General features: G+C 39.6%; 1 protein-coding gene across 1 annotated transcript; it reads left to right on the plus strand.

Annotated features, from left to right (window-relative positions):
- Nucleotides 1-12,955: 12,955 nt before the first annotated feature.
- Nucleotides 12,956-19,225, plus strand: LOC112196398 (probable sucrose-phosphate synthase 2). Its single transcript, XM_024336723.2, has 12 exons — nucleotides 12,956-13,506; nucleotides 14,174-14,406; nucleotides 15,063-15,126; nucleotides 15,234-15,929; nucleotides 16,230-16,364; nucleotides 16,438-16,569; nucleotides 16,656-16,832; nucleotides 16,908-16,961; nucleotides 17,058-17,120; nucleotides 17,379-18,329; nucleotides 18,421-18,548; nucleotides 18,650-19,225. The coding sequence occupies exons 1-12, from the start codon at nucleotides 13,228-13,230 to the stop codon at nucleotides 18,939-18,941; spliced, it is 3,204 nt and encodes a 1,067-aa protein (XP_024192491.1). The 5' UTR covers nucleotides 12,956-13,227; the 3' UTR covers nucleotides 18,942-19,225.
- The last annotated feature ends 16 nt before the right edge of the window (nucleotides 19,226-19,241 follow it).

Raw genomic sequence — 19,241 nt, forward strand, 5'->3', positions numbered from 1 at the left:
AATAGATAAGGAAAATAATAAGAAATACAATATAATATTATTGAATTGGAAAGTCTACATAAACTAAATATAATATTTTTTAGTATAATTATTGTCCTTAATAGTCATTTCATAGTAGGTTATATATGTCATTTAATAATTCATAATAGAGTGAGGTCAAGTGAGTAGATTTGAAGGTCCCAATAGAAACTCTCAATCTTAAAAAGCTAAGATTAAGATAAACGTTGAAGAACTTAATTTATTTTAATTTTCTAAATAGTTGAATAAAATTAATTTTTATTTGTTCAAATTAAGATTTTAAAATCGTATTTTATAGTGGGTAGGCACGAGCACGGCTCGTTATTGACCCGGCACGAGCACGGCCCGGCAAGATATGGGCTCAGGCCATGGGCCGGGCGAGGCTTAATGTTTAAGTAAATGGGCCGGCCCAAGCACGGCACTAAGTACGACTAGGCCCGCTTAAAATGGACCAGGCCGGACCTGGCCGGCCCGTTTGCCACCTCTACTCTAGATGGCTATTGGAACATTGAGTTATTACATCACAGCTTTTGGCCAATAGAGGTTGAAGCAATTTTCTCTAGGGCTGGGCACGGGCCGGAACAGATAGGGATTGAGCTGAAACCGAGCCCGATCCCGAATTTTCTTTTCGGTACGAGACGGGTCGGGATAGGCAATTTTCAGAGTTGAAACCGATTGGGACCGAACCGATCGGTTTCGGTATGGGACGGGATCGGTTTCGGTTTCGGTTTAGGTTTCGGTATTTGAAGCTGTAAAAAGAAAAAAGAAAAAATGATCGAACCCAGATACATTTGGTCGAGATCTGCACCTTCTCTCTTCTTTTTCTTCTCTGCTTTGACGGTTACAAAACCGACGGAAGACTAAAGATTGAGGGAGATTATGGTTGGATTTATGAATTAATGGTGATGAAAGTCCCTCGTTAAACTGTAAAGAAATCGTTGATGGATTGGTGAAGGTGATTAGGGAATGATGGTTGAATTGAGAATTACATTTTCTGGGTTTATCAAAATGAAAAAGAGAGAGATAAGAGACGTCTGAGAAAGAGAGGAGAGAGAGAGAGAGAGTCTGGAGACTCGGGTCTGAGAGAGATGAGAGATTGAGATTAGGTAGAATTTGGTGTGGTAGAGTCTATAATAGAAGTATAGGCTTAACCAAAAATGATTACACTCTCTGACTCTCATCTCATCATGCTTGCTGTAGGGAAATTTAAAAGAAATTGGGGATCAAGTGTGGTTAGTCCTCTATGTTCCCACATATTTGACTAAACTAGCTACCCAATCAAAATCAGCCAAGTAATATAAAAAAATTAAAGATTTAATTTAATTAATTTAAACTGGACGGGACAGGACTAACCGGCATTGATTGAGCTAGTACCGGTACCGGGTCCGTTTGGGACGGGACGGGCCCAAACAGTAAATTTCAGATTTTGATCCCGGCCCGTACCGACGGATTTCGGGACGGTTTCAGGATGGGACCGGGATTTCTGTTTTGAGTGCCCAGCCCTAATTTTCTCCATTCCTTTGCCGATAGCTCCTATTCCAAATAGATTATGCTGGCACTTAGAGGTGGCAAACGGGCCGGCCCGGCCCATTTTAAGCGGGCCTAGTCATGCTTCGTGTCGTGCTTGGGCAGACTCATTTATTCTCGTGCCGGCCCATTTACTTAAACATTAAGCCCAGCCCGCCCATGGCCGGAGCCCATATCGTGCCGGGCCGTGCTCGTGCCGGGTTAATAACGGGCCGTGCTCTTGCCTACCCACTATAAAGCACGATTTTAAAATATTAATTTGAACAAATAAAAATTAATTTTATTTAACTATTTACAAATTAAAATAAATTAAGTTCTACAACGTTTTTCTTAATCTTAGTTTTTTAAGATTAGATTTCTAATAATTTTTTATATTCCACTATAAGAAAGAAAGAAAAAAAACCTCAAAATATATTGTTTTTAGTATATTATTGTGAGATTAATCTTTATTAATATAATGAACATTTAGTATCTATTATTTTTTTCCTTCATTCTATAGTTGTATTATTATGAGATTAGTCTTTATTAATAATATATTTAATATTTAGAAAAAATACTTATGTCAAAACAAGGATATAATGTTTTGTTTCATTATTTTGACAATATAAAAAAAATCATTGGTGGAATTGTCATGAGATTTTAAATAAAAATGTCTCATATTCAAATCTCATCATTGCAGTTTTTTAATATTTTTAAAAACAAAATGAAATTTTGTGTTTGTAACGGGCCGGCCCACAATATGTCGTGCTCGGGCCGGACCGGGCGAATGTGCCAATAACCAGCCCGACCCGTTATTCTAACACGCTCGGGTCGTACCGGGCCACTAACAGGCTTGGGCCGTACCGGGCCGCTTTTAAGCTTGCCGGGCCCGTGCCGTGCTCGTGCTTAGTGGCCCATTTGCCACCTTTACTGGCACTACACCAGACATGGAATTTATACAATCAAGAGTGGTTATCAATTGGCACAAAAATGCAGATTTGGAAATGAGGGGGGTGAAGCCAGTTCTAACCCACAGGAAGACCCGGTTTGGAAGTGTGTGTAGAATCTGAAAGCTCCAACTGCTGCAAAGGTCTTTTTTAGTGCGCAATTCATGACATCTTGCCTTGTGCCTTTAATTTACATTGACGACATTTATTATCTTCTCCGTTTTGTTCTCGCTGCAAAATGGGCTATGAAACTACTATTCATGCCTAACGGTCCTGCTCTAAGCCAAAGAGGTTTGGTTGCTCACTTCTTTTCGTACTACCGTGGGAGGGTGGAAACATGGTTCTTTTCAAGATTTATTCAGATTTAGTATTTCTATTCTTTCTAAATTTGAATTGATCTTTGTTTTGATGTGTTGTTGTCGAATCTGGCAAGCACGGAATGAAGAAATTTTTCAAAACAAATATATCCCTGCTTCTGTTCTCTTCTCACAGCTTCAAGCTTCAGTTTCAGAGTGGGTTTCCCTACACACTCGGCCTCCTCAACATCCACTTTCAACAGGTGATTCTTACAGATGGGTAACACCAAGCTTCCATTTCCTCAAATTAAATGTAGATGCTACTTTGGATGATGTACATAGTGTTAGAGGTATGAGAGTAGTCTTACGCAATGAAAGAGGTGATCTCCTGATTGCTACTTCTAAAGGATTTCGCGGAAGATTTGGTGTTAAGGCAGCTGAGATTTATGTGGCTGCGTTGGGTTTGCAGGTCCTATCCCAATCTGATTTTCACATTTTTCATCTCATTATGGAATTAGCCACTTTATCTGTAGTTAATGATCTTTGCAAGACAAGTGATGACTGGTCTGTGGAGGCAATGCTAATTAAAGAGGTCAAAGACTTGTTTCACATTTTTTCCTCTGTTATTTGTACATATTGCCCTAGGAAATGTAATCAGGCAATGCATGCTTTAGCTAGAAACGTGCTTTTGTTTCTTGCATTTCAAATTTGGGTAGAAGACCGGCCACAATGGCTCTCTGATGTACTTCAAGTTGATGTATCTATCTAATTTGCTTATCAATGAAAGTTCAGAGTGTTGAGGGATGCAGTGTGTCAAACACAAGACACACCACCATCTTGAAGTGTAGGTGCTTTGGAGCTCATCGTTGTTTTAACTAATGAATTTTTCAATGATGGCAGCATTCTATAAAAATAACACAAGATTTATGTTGGCGATTACATGATGGTTCTCTAGAGCAGGGAAAAAAAAAGGGATAACATGATAGTTCTCTATGAGCTTTTTTCTTTTCTCATGAACTATGGTGGCATCCCAAATCCGATTCTCACCACTACATTATGGGTCTATGGTGGCATCTCCAATATAGGTTTGTCTCCAAAATGAGTCCGTAATGGAGAAATGACTTTTGATTTAAGCTTCTAAATTTTTCTTGTTCTTTCCTAAGGAGGCGTGAAGTTCTAGAGAGAATGGGTTATCTACTATATATGGATGGTTAAAGATTTGATTTGTCAACCTTCCACCCTTGAGCCTTGGCCTTTGTATTGATTTTAAATGGGGTCTTTCATAAATCCACGTGCTAAGGTCCATAATACCAAAGCACGGGTAAGCTGCAGCATACTGAGGACACTACCAAAATATGTATACTCAAGGTCGGCACTTCCTTCCTATGAGTATAATAGTGCACTATCTGAAGGGACTAGAGCCCACATCTAACTTCCACATAAAACACTTTACCAGTAATTCACTTAAGCACGGGGTAGTACTAATCACCCGACTTCACAACTTCTCAGACATAATCAAATTCGCAAAATACAATCTTTATGAATTATAGATCGTAACATATGTATATGTATGCACACACATACTTAGGAATAATCTCATATATATGAAAACATATGTAACATAATCGTATAACACAAATAAGTAAATTCACTAGCAAACAACATAATTAAAATAAGCTTATACATAACTGAAATGAAGTATAATATGTAATAATAAAGCACAAGCATTAAATGAGTAACTATATACAATTTAAGAACATTATATTAGTCAGTATTTCAGTTCTTATGTCCAAATCCAATGAAGTTCATCAAAGGTGTTCATGTTTCTCCGATTAGAGTCATCAAACTTCAAAATGTATTATGTTGTCCATCATAAATCCGAATTAATCAAATGAGTACACCATTTCAAAGGGTTTTTCACAAGGAATTCAATAGTGAAGTCCATGTCTAGTCAAATAGAGCAAGGTTGAGAATGAATTTTCAGATATCTTATTCATCTCACAATGGAGGTATATTAAGAGGATTAGAGGAATATAATTGACTTACGTCTCTACTCTCTACTACATATAGAAAAGGTAAGTACTAAATAAGATATAATTATAATATATTATATTCCTAATATTAAGCTATGACTCACGCTAACACTCCCCCTCAAGTTGGCGCATACACATCAACCATGCCCAACTTGCTTAGTGAGCCATAAAACACCTTCTTGGAAACTCTTTTGGTAAGTATATCTATAAGTGAGCTTCAGTTGGAACAAAAGGAAAGCTAATAATCTTGGCATCTAGCTTCTCCTTTATAAAGTGACGATCAACCTCCACGTGCTTAGTACGATCACGTTGTATTGGATTCTGTGATATGTCAATAGCTGCCTTGTTGTCGCAATATAACTGCATGGTACTTTTGAGTTTGAAACCTAGATCGTGTAACAGATTCCTCAGCCACAGCAATTCACACACTCCGTGAGCCATACCTCTATACACAGCCTCAGCACTAGAACGTGCCACAACTTTCTGTTTCTTACTCTTCCATGTAACCAAATTACCTCCCACAAAGGTAAAGTAACCAGATGTCGACCTCCTGTCTGTAATATTTCCAACCCAATCTGCATATGTGAAGCCATAAACCTCAAGAATATTGTTGTGTTTAGTAAACAGTACTCCCCTTCCTGGAGCTGACTTTAAGTATTTCAAAATCCTCATAACAGCAACCATGTGACTCTCACTCAGGTTATGCATGAACTGACTCACCATACTTACTGCATATGCAACATCTGGTCTAGTATGAGCTAAATAAATCAAGCGCCCAACCAACCTCTGATAGCGAGCTCGATCAGTAGGAACCTAATCTGGATACTCAGCTAAACAATGATTCTGCTCAATAGGAGTATCAATAGGTCTGCAATCCAACTGACCTGGCTCTGTTAGCAAGTCAAGAACGTACTTCCTCTGGCACAAGTAGATCCCTTCTCTCCCCCTGGCTACCTCCATTCCTAAGAAGTACTTAAGTTCACCCAAGTCCTTCATCTCAAATTCAAAGGCTAGCTGTCTCTGTAGTCTATCCATCTCAACAGTATCATTGCCAATGATTACCATATCATCCACATAAATAATTAGAGTTGTTACCTTCCCTTGTTGATGCTTGAGAAACAAGGTATGGTCTGAATTGCTCTGTCTGTAACCAACCTTCCGCATGAATTGTGAAAATCTTCCAAACCAAGCACGAGGTGACTGTTTGAGACCATACAGAGATTTTCTCAATCTGCAGACAAAATCACCAGGAGGAGCAACTACATACCCAGGTGGAAGGCTCATGCACACTTCCTCGGCTAACTCTCCATGAAGAAATGCATTCTTGACATCAAACTGTCGGAGTGGCCAGTTTAAATTAGCAGCAAATGAGAGCAGAACCCGAATAGTGTTCATCTTGGCAACATGGGCAAACGTTTCATCATAGTCTATACCATACGTCTGAGTAAACCCCTTTGCTACAAGGCGTGCTTTGTACCGATTCACTGATCCATCTGCATTATGCTTCACGGTAAACACCCAACGACAACCTACAGCCTTCTTGCCTTGTGGTGGAGGCACAAGCAGCCAAGTATTGTTCTTTTGCAACGCCTCCATTGCCTTCCTCCACTTTGGATTTCCCAACGTATCTTGCACTTTGTTAGGTACTGACACAACAGATATTTGATTCACAAATGATTCATATGACTTAGACAACTTCCTAGTGGACATATAATTGGCTACTGGGTATTTTGATTTGGCAGCAAGAGTAGGTTCATATCTTTTGGCTGATTGACCCTGAGTAGTCCTATTTGGTAACACATATTGCTCAACATTAGACTCACTACTGCTAGTACTAGTGGGTGGACATACCTCAAATGAGTGATCTTCAGTACCAGGAAGCTATGGGTCAGGGGTAGAAGCGATGGCAGGAGGGACAGTTGTGTCTTCAACTTCATTTTCAGCCATAGAAACTGGTGCGTGGATGTTTGGAGCTACTGCTTCAAGAGGTGGCAAGCTGATGGTCTCAACTGGAACAGTCAAAATACCTCCTACCTGTGTGACGTCTTCTCCTCCTCCTTCTGATTCCTCCCCCTCTCCATGATATAAGTTCTTCAAAATATGAATTCTCCCCCGGAAGAGCTGTATCTGAAGAGGAAAAATAACTCATGTCCTCAAAGAAGGTAACATTCATAGTGACATAGTATTTCCTGGTAGGTGGATGATAGCACTTGTACCCCTTCTGATACCCTCCGTAGCTAACAAACACACACTTAAGTGCCCGGGCATCCAACTTAGACCTCTGGTTTGTAGGAATATGGACAAAGGCAACATAACCAAAGACACGAGCGGGAAGATTATGAAATGAAGGTAAGGAGACATGAGATGCAAGAACCTCAAATGGAATTTTTCCCTGAAGGATGCTAGATGGAAGATGATTGATAAGATGGGATGAAGCATGTACAGCATCGCCCCAAAGATACTTAGACATATGAGCACTAAAAAGAAGGGCACGAGCCATATCAAGTAAATGACAGTTTTTCCTTTTAGACACTCCATTTTGTTCTGTTGTTTGTGGACATGTAGTTTGGTGAACAATCCCATGGGTTATAAAAAAACTCTTGGAAAACATGATTAACATATTCTCCCCCCCCCCCCCCCCCCCATTGTCAGAACAAAGGACTTTAATGGTGCTATGGTATTGTGTTTGAACGAGAGTGCGAAAATGTTGAAAAGCTGGAAAGACTTCATCTTTGGTTTTAGAAGAGCAACCCATGACAATCTCGTACAATCATCAATGAACAACACAAAGTATCTCATACCCGAGACAGTGGGTTCTCTAGATGGCCCCCAAACATCAGAATGAATCAACTCAAAGGGAGCAACACTTTTATTAGAAATTCTAGGAGAATAAGTAGCATAATGACTCTTGGCCAAAACACATGTTTTACAATGTAAAATAGACTCATCCACACCAATAAACAAAGTAGGCATGGTTTTTCTCATAAGACTAAATGAGGGATGCCCTAAGCGGCGATGCCACAACCACAATTCACTTAGCTTATCAGAACTCGAAGTCAAAGCAGCGCGGGACTGTGCTCCTGGTTTCTCTCCTGCGTATGTCGGATCCAGATGGAACAACCTGCCCCTCAGATACCCTCGACCGATTATCTCCCTGGTGAGAAGATCCTGAAAAATCACATACAAATATGGGATAAAAGGTTATAGAGCATTTAGATTTAGTATTCAATTGGGGAACATATATCAAATGGTGAGACAAGTCAAGCACATATAACACATTATGAAGTTCTAAAGTGGGAGTAATACGAACTGACCCTGACCCTAACACAGGAAAGGCCTCACCATTGGCATTGGTTACATAGGACACTAGTGGGGAAGACAATTCAGTAAAATATGATTTGTTATAAGTCATATGAATGGAGGCACCAGAATCAATAATCCATGTATCAGAACCAACAAAGTTAGAAACCTTTAAAGCCATACCAATTTTACCTCGACCAGCTATAGAGGCTGTAGGAGTAACTCCGCCTGCTGTATGATGATCTTGGCCAACCACGCCATAGAAATCTGATTCTTGGACCAATTGAACAGCTGTTGCTTTCGCCTTAGGACGATAGCCTTGCTTTTTAGGTTTAAGGTGTGGGTTCAACTTCCAACAAGTCTCTCGAACATGCCCAAGGTCGTTGCAATAAGAACATTGAGGACGAGTGCGGTTGGTGAAGCCTTGTAGGAAACCTTGTTGAAGAAGTGGGGCTGAACTCTGTTGATGAAGGAACGGTGCCGGTGACTTGGCCTGAATGGCTAGGCTAGATACTTTAACCTGTGCATGTTTGACACTCTCCTGCTGAGACTCATCCTTGCGGATGTATGTAAAAGCCGTGTTCAAACTAGGCGGGTCTGTCATTCTGAGCAATTCTCCCTTGGCACTGCTATGCTTCTCATCAAGCCCTCTTAGGAATACATGAACCCTTTCTAGCTCTTTCTCCTTCTGGTACCACATAAGATCTTCCTGATTCTTGATCTCGCAAGGACGTTTCTGATCAATTTTAGCCCATACATTCTTCAGCTTGGTGAAATACACAGCTACTGGTTGCCCATTCTGTTGCATACTAGCAGCTTTACACATCAATTCATGAACCTGTATAAAATCAGACTCGTTGGTATACAAATCCCCCAATGTCTTCCATATCGCCTCAACAGTTTCACATTCTTCCACCATCTGTAGCACATTATCAGTCATGGCTCGAAATAGAATTGACATTGCAAACCCATCATCATCTTCCCACTTAGCATAGGCCTCCACATCATCTTCCCTAGGAGCCTTGATTATTCCAATCACATGCCCCATTTTGTGGATTCCATGAAGATAAACTGACATAATCTTCTTCCATGTTTGGAAATTGGTAACAGTGAGTTTGGTACCCCCGAAAGAACCACCTTCTGAGCTCTTGACAGAGACCTCAACCTTCTGCACCTCATTGGCCTTAGAACTTTGACTGTCATCACCACCCATTGCAATAGTACAATAGCAAAAAACACACAAATCCCAAAGTATGCAACGGAAATAAGAATAGAAACGGCTCCAAAAATAATAACATATTCTTCTTTTCCTTTTTTTTTTTTTTTTTGGGAACCTGTTGGAGTTGATTGGGTTGAGTCGACTGGGTCGAGTTGACCGAGTTGAGTCGACTGGGTTGAGTTGACCGAGTTGAGTCCGATCGATCTGGGTTGCGATTTGTTTACCGCTGTTCTAGGCCGGAGATTGGAGCAGACGACCTGAGGTGGGTCGTCTGGGCAAGGCCGGTGTGAGGGCTGACGAAAAGAACGTAGCGGAGAAGAGGATCACGATCTGGAAAAAAAACGGATCTGGAGAATCGATCTTTGGGTGGGTGCCCAAAGTAACTTGCTGGGTCTGGTCTGGGCAAAGCGATGGGATGAGAACTGCGACTGGGATTGGAGCGGCTTGTAGAGATGGAGACGTTGACTTGAGTCTGGGCTGAAGACGAAGGCGATCTGTATTGAAAAGATCGCCGGTCTTGGCAGGTGAGCAACTGGACAATGAAGATGGTTGTGCGTAGAGATGGTTGGACGGTCGTCCTTGGATGAACGACGAAGTCAACCTGGACAAAAGGAGAGCATCGGCGGTCTCTTGGCTGAAGACAAAGCCGACCTGGAAGAGAGATTGACGTCCGCCAAGGTGGAGAGCGACGTGGTATAGAGACCGACCCAAATAAATGTGTTCAAAACACAACTATCTTCTTTGGATTGAGAGAAGACTAAAGGAAAAGACGAGACAAAGTCCTTTTCGGATCTTTGCTCTGATACCAAGTCAAAGTCAAATAGAGCAAGGTTGAGAATAAATTTTCAGATATCTTATTCATCTCACAGTGGAGGTATATAAAGAGGATTACAGGAATACAATTGACTTACGTCTCTACTCTCTAACACACATAGAAAAGGTAAGTACTAACTACGATATAATTACAATATATTATATTCCTAATACAAGGTAAGTACTCACGCTAACATGTCCATGGTGTCCAAGTACAGAAATGATGAAAAACCAGAACTGCGCAGAAACCGATATTCTTGATATTAACTTTTGATGTCTAAGTCTTTACGTGCCGTATATTTTACTAATGCTTCTCAAACTTTCCAGATTAAAATTAGAGGTCTTAATCTTCAAACTGATATAAAGTTTGTAGAAAATGGTTAAGAAATGAGGGAGATATGAATTTTTGAAGTTGTAATAGCTGTATGCAGATTTCCAGTGAGTTTACTAGTTGCAAAACTTTGATTAGTCATAACTTCTTCATTTCTCAACCTTTTTTAGTGATTCAAAAGCCTAAACTGAAGCACTTTTCAAGAGGAATTTAGTGCTGTAATTCTTTTTGACAAAACAGACTTTATTATATACGAAAATATAGGTTTGCAGCAAAGCAGATCCTTTTTCATTTTATCATTGGTTATGCATTTTGATAAATCTTAAAGACAAAAGAATATAGAAATGTATTCATGTACTTATTTAAGGAACTTAGAAGTGAAGTGTAGATTTTGATCTTGTAATCAAGGTTTGGACTTCTTTCACAAAAAGAAAACTTCTTAAGAGAAAAAGGGTGAAGGATTTGTGTGGGAAGTTTTAGTTGAGTTTTCTCTTCAACTAAGAGAGCTTTTGATCAGTTTTGCATCTGATCTTAAAGCTTGAAAGAAATATGATGCAGATCATATGTTTATATAGGCTAGAAACAAGCACTAAATTCTCAAAAATATCTTTCAAGCTATTAAGGTGAGTTGCTAGTCTAGTAAGGTGAGTTGCTAATCTAATAAGGTGACTTGATACTCTAATAAGATGAGTTGATACTCTAGTAAGAAAATATCAGCTAGCTATCTATATGTATGACATTTGGATTGTATGTATACACACACACACACACATATATATATATATAATTATACATACACACACATTTACTCAAACTAATAGGCAAGGAATATTTGGTGCTTCCTTAAGGTTCAAATATGGGCTTGCAATAATTAGTAATAGCATGCATCATAAAAAAAATACTAATATAGATAATAGCATTGAACTGAATAACAAATATCGAGTGTACACAAAAAATACAAACTAAGATATTTTTGTAAGTTTACTGGAAGTCTAATATTGAAAAACTTACCTATCTTGTAAGCGCGGTATGTGATGGCATTGGTTTCTAAAAGGAAAATGTTCAAAACAAAGTAAGATATTACCATATAATTAATAATATAGTGCTCTATAATTTGATAAAGTTATTATTGGTGAAATTAAGATAGACAAGATAGTCTATTAAAAAAAGAGTGAGGTGGCAAAGAGAGAGAACATGTATTTGACATGGATTGCAACATCAAGTTATGGCGCAAAATCATTTTCCTCTTCTATATTTCGATAGATTAGTCGGGGAAAGGTGAATTCTCTACGTCTGCATATAACTGACTAGTGGAAGTGATGACACGACTTGATCGATGCAAGCCTTCAATGTCACAAATTATTAGTGCTAGACTGCTAGTATGCATGCGTATGAGATTCCTGACATATAAATTGTTTGGATGCTCTACGTGGGAGGCAGTATGTGTTGGTGGAGTGACAAATAATTGGTGCAATTGCAGCCAATTCCGGACATTGGAAAGGTACGTACTAGGTGGGAACTGGGAAGTTGCTCTGTTGCCACATATGCCTCATGTTTAAAATTGCAGGAATGGATGTATAGACTCTTTTCAGAGTTCGAATCATTCTTTTCTTTGAGCAATGATATTCTATCAAATCCAAAGAAGGCAATTCCTTCATCAATATGGTTTACATAGTCGGGGTGGTAGAAAGTCGTCTTGGTTCTATTCTCATCCAAACATGTATGCTCCTAAAACTCAAAACGAAATAAGTGAATCTTGTTCATAATACTATAACTTTAGGCATAATCCTAGAAAAAGATAAAAGAAAAGAAAAATTACCAATCACGCCAAGACTTTTTACGTCCTTCAAATTATCCAGGCCAACACCACCTCTAATTAATTATTCTCCACTTTAACACTGCAATATCCATGGTGGAAAAAGGGGTCATAAAAATGGTTACTTTTAAATAATTTTAAGTTGAATATATTCTTTTTCTCAATCATTCTACTCAAAATGCCATAAAGATAGATGTTTAAGCTAGTCTTAAAATTACTCGAGTGTTACGTATTTTGACTCACAAAGACAAATTGCAAGTGTCTGGTCCGTGCCGATATATTTTCGCTTCTTCACATCATTTACATGTACATTGGTCCCACAAAAAAATATTCAGGTAGCATATAAAAACTGCGTGTTTATTTCCTGCATTTCAAATTTGAGTTAGATGGTTCTTCTTTTCTATCTATTTCTAACGAACTAAAATATGGTTGTAATTATTTAATATTTAATAAATTATTCTTTTCTTTTTGGTATAAAAAGATTAAAGAAAAAAAGTACCTCCAATCTAAACACCCAAATTTCTTTTGTTTTGAGCACACATGAAAAAAAAAAAAAAAACATTCCCATGCATGAAGGAAACCCGGCGAGGCAGTTAGTAACAGCAAATCTCTCGGTAGGAGCAAAACAGAAAACCAACAAAAAAACCCCGCATTGGGATTTGGGAATCAGTCCGACCTCGAAACGAGTGTGACGCACCCACCCATCACGGGCCACGTCTCACCATGCCCCCGCCTCTCTCGTGATCTTCCCCTATCCTTCTCTCCACCTGTCACCCTCCCCGACCCCACACCTTCTCCGCCACGTAGTGCTCCTCTCTCTCCGCTCCCATCTTAGCTCTCACTCTCCCACCACCCACCACCACATGCAACTCCTTCACTTTCTTTTTGCCCTAATTTGATTCAAACCTGCAGTGGGAGATTTCTTGGAGCGCAAGGAAGTGACTGACGATGGCGGGAAATGAGTGGATCAATGGCTACTTGGAGGCGATACTTGACACCGGGGCGACGGCGATTGAGGAGCAGAAGCCGACGCCGGTGAATCTGAGAGAGGGAGGACATTTTAATCCGACTAAGTATTTTGTGGAGGAGGTAGTTACTGGGGTGGATGAGTCTGATTTGTACCGGACGTGGATCAAGGTGGTTGCTACCCGCAACACACGAGAGCGTAGCTCCAGGCTCGAGAACATGTGCTGGCGCATTTGGCATCTTACCCGTAAGAAGAAACAGGTTCTTGTTTTCCCTCCTCTGATTTCTTTCTCTTCATGACTTTGTTGGTTTTGATCAGAAATAAAGAACATCTGGATTTGATTTGAAATTTGTTCTAAAAATTTACTAGAAAAACGGAGCTGTACGTTGGTATTTGAAATGTTATATTTGTTATGGAGATGATGATTTTGCTACTGTTAATCTCCACTGATTTGCTAACATTTGTGGAAAAAAATAAATAAATCCTTTTGGAGCTGTATATTGAAAGGGATTGACTGATGAATCTTGGAGATTGAGGCTAAAATTCATTACTTGTGCATAAGAATCTGTGATGTTTTTCTTTGAATACTTTTGCATAATTGTCCCAAAAAAAAAAAAAAATTATAGTTTGCATAATCTTGGAGGATTTGCCTGACCTGTTCATAGACTATTTGAAGTACACATTCTTATACTCTTTTATTTTGAACCAACTATGTTTTTGAACTAGTTTCTGGCTGAAGTTCCCCTAAAATAAATCTTTCAAAAGAAAAGGCCAATTCATATTTTGCTGGTTATCTGCTCAAAGATTCAGCTGGGGCATAAGGTTCTTTCCGCTCTAGTTTTTATCCTCTGCCCCAGCTGCCATTACTTTTAGCGGTGGAGGGGATAGCTGGACTAGTATTATGCATAAAATTGATGGTTCATGCAGTTGGAGTGGGAGGAACTTCAACGGTCGGCAAACCGCAGATGGGAGAGGGAACAAGGACGGAGGGATGCAACCGAAGACATGTCAGAAGACTTATCTGAAGGAGAGAAGGGTGATGCTTTGGCAGAGATGCTGCTATGTGAGACTCCAAGAAGAAAGTTCCAGCGAATGGTTTCTAATTTGGAAGTATGGTCAGATGATAAAAAGGAAAAGAAACTATATGTCGTTCTGATCAGGTATAGTTCTTCTATGCCATATATCATGGTGTAGTTATTTTTTATTGACATGGCTTCACCACTAGTTTTCGGTTAATATAGAATTTTCTCTTTTAACTTTCTGCTTTCACTGAAATAGTTTCCGACTTTTCTGCATCCAGGTGAGTTTTAGTAATCATGACTTCTACATTTGCTAGAATGATGTCTAGCTTGGTCTTTGTTTCTTCAGTGCTCTCTCTAAGCCTCGAACATGGATGAACAGATAAATAAGATAATTTTGAAATTTTGAAGAAAATTTTACAGTATAAGCTAGGATCAATAGGTTTCTCCCTTTTGCAGTTTTGTGGTGGGTTGTGGGGATGTCCATCAGGGATAAAAAAAAAAATAATAATAAAATAAAAAGTGAAATGAGGTACATAATGCTATGAGAGCTGGATACTCAGCATGCAATGATGTTTCTGAACTGTAACTGTCCTGTTACAGATTGCTTTTGTCCTACAGATTGCAGTTTATTGTTTATCTCCCACCGTTTTCATTTGGAATTTCAAAGTATAGATTTCTCTATTTTCGTCCTTGAAAGTTTCTCCTTAGTGCTTATTTTATGCAACTATAACAGTTTTGTTAAAGACATTTAAATTTGTCCTCTAATCAGTAATTCAAACTTACTTCATGGACAGTTTGCATGGTTTAGTCCGGGGAGAAAACATGGAGCTTGGTCGAGACTCAGATACAGGTGGACAGGTAACCGTGGCCATGGCATTAATTTTTCTATTTGAAAATGAAGCTAATTTGTTTTCCTATTCTTGGCATTTGAATTTATGCTTCATAGCTTTACGAAACAATATCAGGTCAAATATGTGGTAGAGCTTGCCAGGGCACTTGCAAGGATGCCTGGGGTTTATAGGGTAGATCTCTTTACTCGCCAAGTGTCATCTCCGGAGGTTGATTGGAGCTATGGTGAACCAACAGAGATGATAACTGCAGGTCCTGAAGATGGTGATGGTGATCTAGGAGAAAGCAGCGGAGCATATATAATCAGAATTCCTTTTGGTCCTCGCGACCAATACCTCAGTAAAGAAGTACTCTGGCCCCATATTCAAGAATTTGTGGATGGGGCTCTAGCTCACATTCTTAATATGTCCAAAGTTTTGGGTGAACAAATTGGGAGAGGCCAGCCTGTCTGGCCATATGTAATTCATGGCCACTATGCAGATGCAGGGGATAGTGCTGCTCTTCTTTCTGGTGCTTTGAATGTCCCAATGGTTCTAACAGGACACTCACTTGGAAGAAACAAGCTTGAACAGCTTATTAAGCAGGGACGACAATCAAAGGAAGACATTAATTCAACATATAAGATTATGAGAAGGATAGAGGCGGAAGAGCTTTCCCTTGATGCTGCAGAACTTGTTATTACAAGTACAAAACAAGAAATCGAAGAGCAATGGGGACTTTATGATGGGTTTGATGTCAAGCTTGAGAAAGTTTTGCGTGCCCGGGCTAGAAGAGGAGTAAATTGCCATGGTCGTTACATGCCAAGGATGGTGGTAAGCTAGTAGCTGCTTTCGCTCATGGCACACACACACACACATAATTATTTTCTTCACCTACCACTGCCTTATGGAGGATTTTTTCAAGTGTTGGAGAAATAGAAAGGAAGCAATTAAATATGATATGGATTCTATTTCAATCTTGCTCATGACGCCACAATTAATTCACTTCCAATCCCTTTTAGAGTTGCACTCCTGTTCTATAAATATGGGCAGAGCTTCAAGATGCAACTAGATACCATAAGATTTACAATATGGGATTGTTTCTTTTTCCAATTAAGCACATTTTCTGTGCAGGTTATACCTCCTGGCATGGACTTCAGTAATGTTATGGTCCAAGAAGATGATGCTGATGGGGAACTTAGCCAGCTTATTGGTGGTACAAGTGATGGGTCTTCTTCCCCGAAAGCAATACCAACAATATGGTCAGAAGTGAGTGTTTTTGTGTTATCAAATATTAGTGAATTAAACTGTGACCATGCTGTTAATTCACATCCTTTGGCAGGTGATGAGATTCCTTACAAATCCTCACAAGCCAATGATCTTGGCTCTGTCACGGCCAGATCCAAAGAAGAACATAACCACTCTTTTGAAAGCCTTTGGAGAATGCCGTCCTCTAAGAGAACTTGCTAACCTTGTAAGTAGATGTGTGCAATAAGTTGGTTATACTATTGAGCAGTGTTGTTATACATTTGAATAGCTTACTAATATTCTCATACACAGACACTGATAATGGGGAATAGGGACTATATAGACGAAATGTCTACCGGAAATGCAAGTGTGCTTACTACAGTGTTGAAAATGATTGATAAGTATGATCTTTATGGGCAAGTGGCCTATCCAAAGCATCACAAGCAATCAGATGTTCCAGATATTTACCGGCTTGCAGCAAAAACAAAGGTTTAGTTGATGTTTTTAGATAAAATATACAGAGTTTAACAAAGATTCTGTTCTAAAGGGTTTAAACCTTGGCAGGGAGTTTTCATAAATCCTGCATTAGTGGAGCCTTTTGGGCTAACCTTGATTGAGGTTAGTTTTTACTGCATACCATCTTTTTCTGTGACCTTTGTCTTCTCCATAAAGTGACAATTCTCACATTCAATATATATTTTTTGTATGATTTAGGCAGCAGCACACGGGCTTCCGATGGTGGCTACAAAAAATGGTGGACCGGTTGACATACATCGGGTATAGATTACCCAACTTTCAAATTCATGCAACATATACCTCCTTTTTTTTAGTTGTTATAAAGTGAATCTGTCCTACAGCTCATTAACCTAGTAGGAAGATGGCAACATAATGAGAAGTTTCAAAATTTGTTGTATAGTTCCTACTTTTCTACTTTCTGCACTCTACTATTTAATTCATGAAAGCTAGGAGAAAGTAAATAATAGTTTCATTTATGATCAGCAGATTATTTGTCTTATGTCATGTTGTGAATTTCAGGCGCTTAGTAATGGTTTGCTTGTGGACCCTCATGATCAGCAATCAATTGCTAATGCACTGCTGAAGTTGTTATCGGAAAAGAATTTATGGGTTGACTGCAGAAAGAATGGTTGGAAAAACATACACCTTTTCTCATGGCCTGAACACTGCCGAACCTACTTGACTAGAGTAGCAGCCTGCCGCATGAGACATCCACAGTGGCAGACTGACACCCCGGAGGATGAAATGGCTGCTGAAGAGTCCCTCAATGATTCTCTTAAGGACGTGCAAGATATGTCTCTTAGGCTCTCAGTTGATGGGGACAAATCCTCACTGAATGAATCTCTTGATGTGACTGCAGCTTCTGGTGACCATGAGGTGCAAGATCAAGTGAAGCGTGTCCTAAGCAAGATCAAGAAACCAGATTCTGGTCCTAAAGACCATGAAGAAGGAAATAAGCTGCCGGATAATGTAGCAAGCAAATATCCCTTGTTAAGACGTAGAAGAAAATTGATTGTCATAGCACTCGATTGCTATGACAAATCTGGAGCTCCTGAAAAGAAAATGATTCAAATTGTGCAAGAAATATTTAAGGCTGTAAGACTAGATTCTCAAAGTGCAAGATTTACAGGGTTTGCTCTGCTAACAGCTATGCCAGCATCAGAAACAGTAGAGTTTCTGGCATCAGGGAGGGTACAGGCAAATGAGTTTGATGCGTTGGTTTGTAGCAGTGGAAGTGAGGTTTACTACCCTGGTACTTATACAGAAGAAGATGGAAGACTTTTCCCAGATCCAGATTATTCGTCTCACATTGACTACCGATGGGGTTGTGAAGGATTAAAGAAAACCATTTGGAAGCTCTTAAATGGCCCTGATGGTGAACGGAATTCCACATCTTCGAGCCACATTGAAGAAGATATAAAATCAAGCAGTGCCCATTGCATTTCATACTTGATCAAGGATCCTAGTAAGGTAAATAAAAGTTGTTAGTCTGAGTGTGGGAAATTTAGAAAGGGCTTGGTTTTACTTTTGGACCAAGTTTCTGAATGGTTTGCTTTTGCAGGCAAGGAAAGTTGATGATTTAAGACAGAAACTCAGGATGCGGGGACTACGCTGCCATCCAATGTACTGCAGGAGCTCAACACGAATGCAAATTGTTCCTCTCCTTGCTTCTCGAGCACAGGCTCTCAGGTATTGTTGCTATGTGCAGCTTGGGGATGGTGTTCCATTTTTCTTTACATACTGTTCTGCCATTTAATAGTGTACCATATCTTCTGCCTGATTGTTAATAGGTACCTTTTCGTACGCTGGAGATTGAATGTTGCAAACATGTATGTGTTCCTTGGAGAAAGTGGAGACACTGATTATGAAGAAATGATAGCAGGGACTCACAAGACCATAATCATGAAAGGGGTGGTGGGAAAGGGTTCTGAAGAGCTACTTAGAACATCAGGAAGCTATCTGAGAGACGACATTGTTCCTCCTCAGAGCCCACTGGTCGCCATTGTAAATGGGCAAGCTCCAACAGCTGATGAGATTGCCACTGCTCTGAAGCAAGTCACCAAATCTGCTGCTGGAATGTGATCATGTGATGTGGCTTGAATGTGGATTTATGTACCTTTTGAGAAGAAACGAGGCCTCCATCAAGAATAAAGGCGGACAATGAAACACATCTAAACAAGGCCTATTACTAAGAGCTCAGCTAACCAACTGGGGCGGCGCCACTGTATTCCTTTCATGATATATTGCTTAAAGTAGCAACATGGTAGGTGAGATGATAGAAGAGCAATAGTCTCTATATATGGATGTACACATGATGTGCTGTTACTGTCCGCCAGCCATAATTATCTGAGTTTTGATTGATGTCAGGCTAGCCTTTATTTA

This window comes from Rosa chinensis, chromosome 4 (assembly GCF_002994745.2).
Source record: "Rosa chinensis cultivar Old Blush chromosome 4, RchiOBHm-V2, whole genome shotgun sequence".
In the NCBI taxonomy this organism is placed as follows: Eukaryota; Viridiplantae; Streptophyta; class Magnoliopsida; order Rosales; family Rosaceae; genus Rosa; species Rosa chinensis.